Source organism: Rissa tridactyla, chromosome 5 (assembly GCF_028500815.1).
Source record: "Rissa tridactyla isolate bRisTri1 chromosome 5, bRisTri1.patW.cur.20221130, whole genome shotgun sequence".
In the NCBI taxonomy this organism is placed as follows: Eukaryota; Metazoa; Chordata; class Aves; order Charadriiformes; family Laridae; genus Rissa; species Rissa tridactyla.
Window position 1 is genome coordinate 44,323,783 of NC_071470.1, and position 2,294 is coordinate 44,326,076.

General features: G+C 46.0%; 1 protein-coding gene across 1 annotated transcript; it reads left to right on the forward strand.

The window, feature by feature from the left end:
• The first annotated feature begins 383 nt into the window (after positions 1-383).
• NPY1R (neuropeptide Y receptor Y1) lies at positions 384-1,661 on the forward strand. The gene is made up of 2 exons (XM_054203417.1): positions 384-1,082; positions 1,203-1,661. Exons 1-2 carry the CDS (start codon positions 384-386, stop codon positions 1,659-1,661), a joined length of 1,158 nt encoding a protein of 385 aa, XP_054059392.1.
• The last annotated feature ends 633 nt before the right edge of the window (positions 1,662-2,294 follow it).

The window sequence follows — 2,294 nt, forward strand, 5'->3', positions numbered from 1 at the left end:
TCGGTGACCCCTACCCGCGGGGACAGCGGCGGCTGTGTGGGTGAACCCCACCCGCGGGGGCAGCGGCGGTGCCGCGCAACCCGCCCGCCCCGCTTATCCGAGCGCGCGGCGGCTCCGCTCCCCCGCGGGACTCGTCCGCGCCGTGGCTCCGCGCCGGGGGGGCGGGCGCGGGGGTGCCGGGATGGGCGACGTGGCTGGGGGTGACCGTCCCTGCTCCTTGCCTTCTCCCCAGGTGGTGCGAGGGAGATGCGGCACCGAGGAGCGGGCTCTGCCGAGGGTCTCCTGACGGGCTGATGGGCGCGTTTTGACCTGCGGGAGAGGTCTGGATGACAGCGGCAGCGGCGGCGGCGGCCGTGAACGTCGCCCAGCGAGTTGGAAACAAGATGAATACTTCAGTTCTCGCCCCCCTGGGAAATATTTCTGGTCACCTGAATTTTTCGGAGAAGAACTCACAGATCTTGCAGTTTGAGGATGAGGATTGCCATGTGCCTTTGGCCATGGTCTTCACTCTGGCCTTGGCTTACGGGACTGTGATAATTCTGGGAGTCTCTGGGAATCTGGCCTTGATTGTCATTATTTTAAAACAAAAGGAGATGCGTAATGTTACCAACATCCTCATTGTCAACCTGTCCTTTTCTGATCTTCTCGTGACCATCATGTGTCTTCCCTTTACCTTTGTGTATACTTTAATGGACCACTGGATTTTTGGGGAGGCCATGTGCAAATTGAATCCTTTCGTGCAATGTGCCTCAATCACCGTCTCGGTCTTTTCTTTAGTCCTAATTGCTATCGAACGCCATCAGCTGATCATCAATCCCCGTGGCTGGAGACCCAACAACAGACATGCCTACATGGGGATCACTGCCATATGGATTTTAGCCACAGCTTCATCTTTGCCTTTCCTGATCTATCATGTGTTAACGGATGAACCCTTCAGAAACATAACATTTGATGAATATAAGGACAAATATGTGTGTTTGGACCTGTTCCCCATGGACACTGCCAGGCTTTCTTATACCACGACACTTTTGGTGATTCAGTACTTCGGACCGCTTTGTTTTATATTTATTTGCTACTTAAAGGTAAGAGAGAATCCCCTTGCGGTATGTACTTTTTTCTGTCTGATGCTTTTTTATCCTTGCAAAGATGATGGTTGTAGGTTAAATTATCCCACATGTTTCTCTGTGTTGAATTTCCTGCAGATATACATACGATTAAAAAAAAGGAACAACATGATGGACAAGATGAGAGACAATAAGTACAGATCCTCTGAAACCAAAAGGATCAACATCATGCTGATCTCAATAGTGGTCGCATTTGCAGTTTGCTGGCTGCCTCTCACCATCTTCAATATCGTGTTTGATTGGAATCATGAAATTCTGCCTGTTGCCACCTGCAGCCACAACCTGTTGTTCCTGATTTGCCACCTCACCGCCATGATCTCTACTTGCGTGAACCCCATCTTCTATGGGTTTCTCAATAAGAACTTCCAAAGGGACCTGCAGTTTTTATTTCATTTTTGTCATTTCCGCTCCCGTGAGGAGGATTATGAGACTATAGCCATGTCCACTATGCACACGGATGTTTCAAAAACCTCTTTAAAGCAGGCAAGCCCAGTTGCATTTAAAAAAATAAGTAGCGATGATGATGACAGAATATAAAGAAGTAATAAAAATTCTACACCAAACTGCTGGAAGTGTGATCGCAGGTGAAACGTGTCCAAGGACAAGCACAATTACATAACAAGTACAAAATGGGTAATGTTTTTCTTTTTTTTTTCCCAAGGAACTTTGATTGTTGTCACTTTGAAATTATACGCTGTGCATTTTTGCCCCTCTTACTGCTTTAATGTTGGCAGCAGTTATATCTGAATCTTATTATACAACTTAGTTGGACCTGCTACTACCTATGGTTTTCATCAAATGTCTTTTTTTCTGTTTTCTTTGTACAGTTATGTGCACAAAGATATATTTATTGATTTTTTTCAAAGAAGTAGTTTTCAGGAGTGTCCCTCTAAGACCATTAGAAACAATATGAACCGCAGGGAGGCTGTCACTACAGAGGACACCCATCCCAGAAAAAAATTAGGACATTCTGATTTGAAGAGTTCTTCTTCTTCCTCTTCTTTTTTTTTTTTTTTTAAATCCGGCTTTTGATCGATGTTAAAATCCTGTAAAATCAGCGTGGGCACGCAGAAAATGATTCTGTGAAACCTGTAGAATGTGTTAAATGGGGACATGCATTTGTCTCGTTCATAGAGGCAATTCAGGTTGTAATCACTTAGGTTCAAAAGC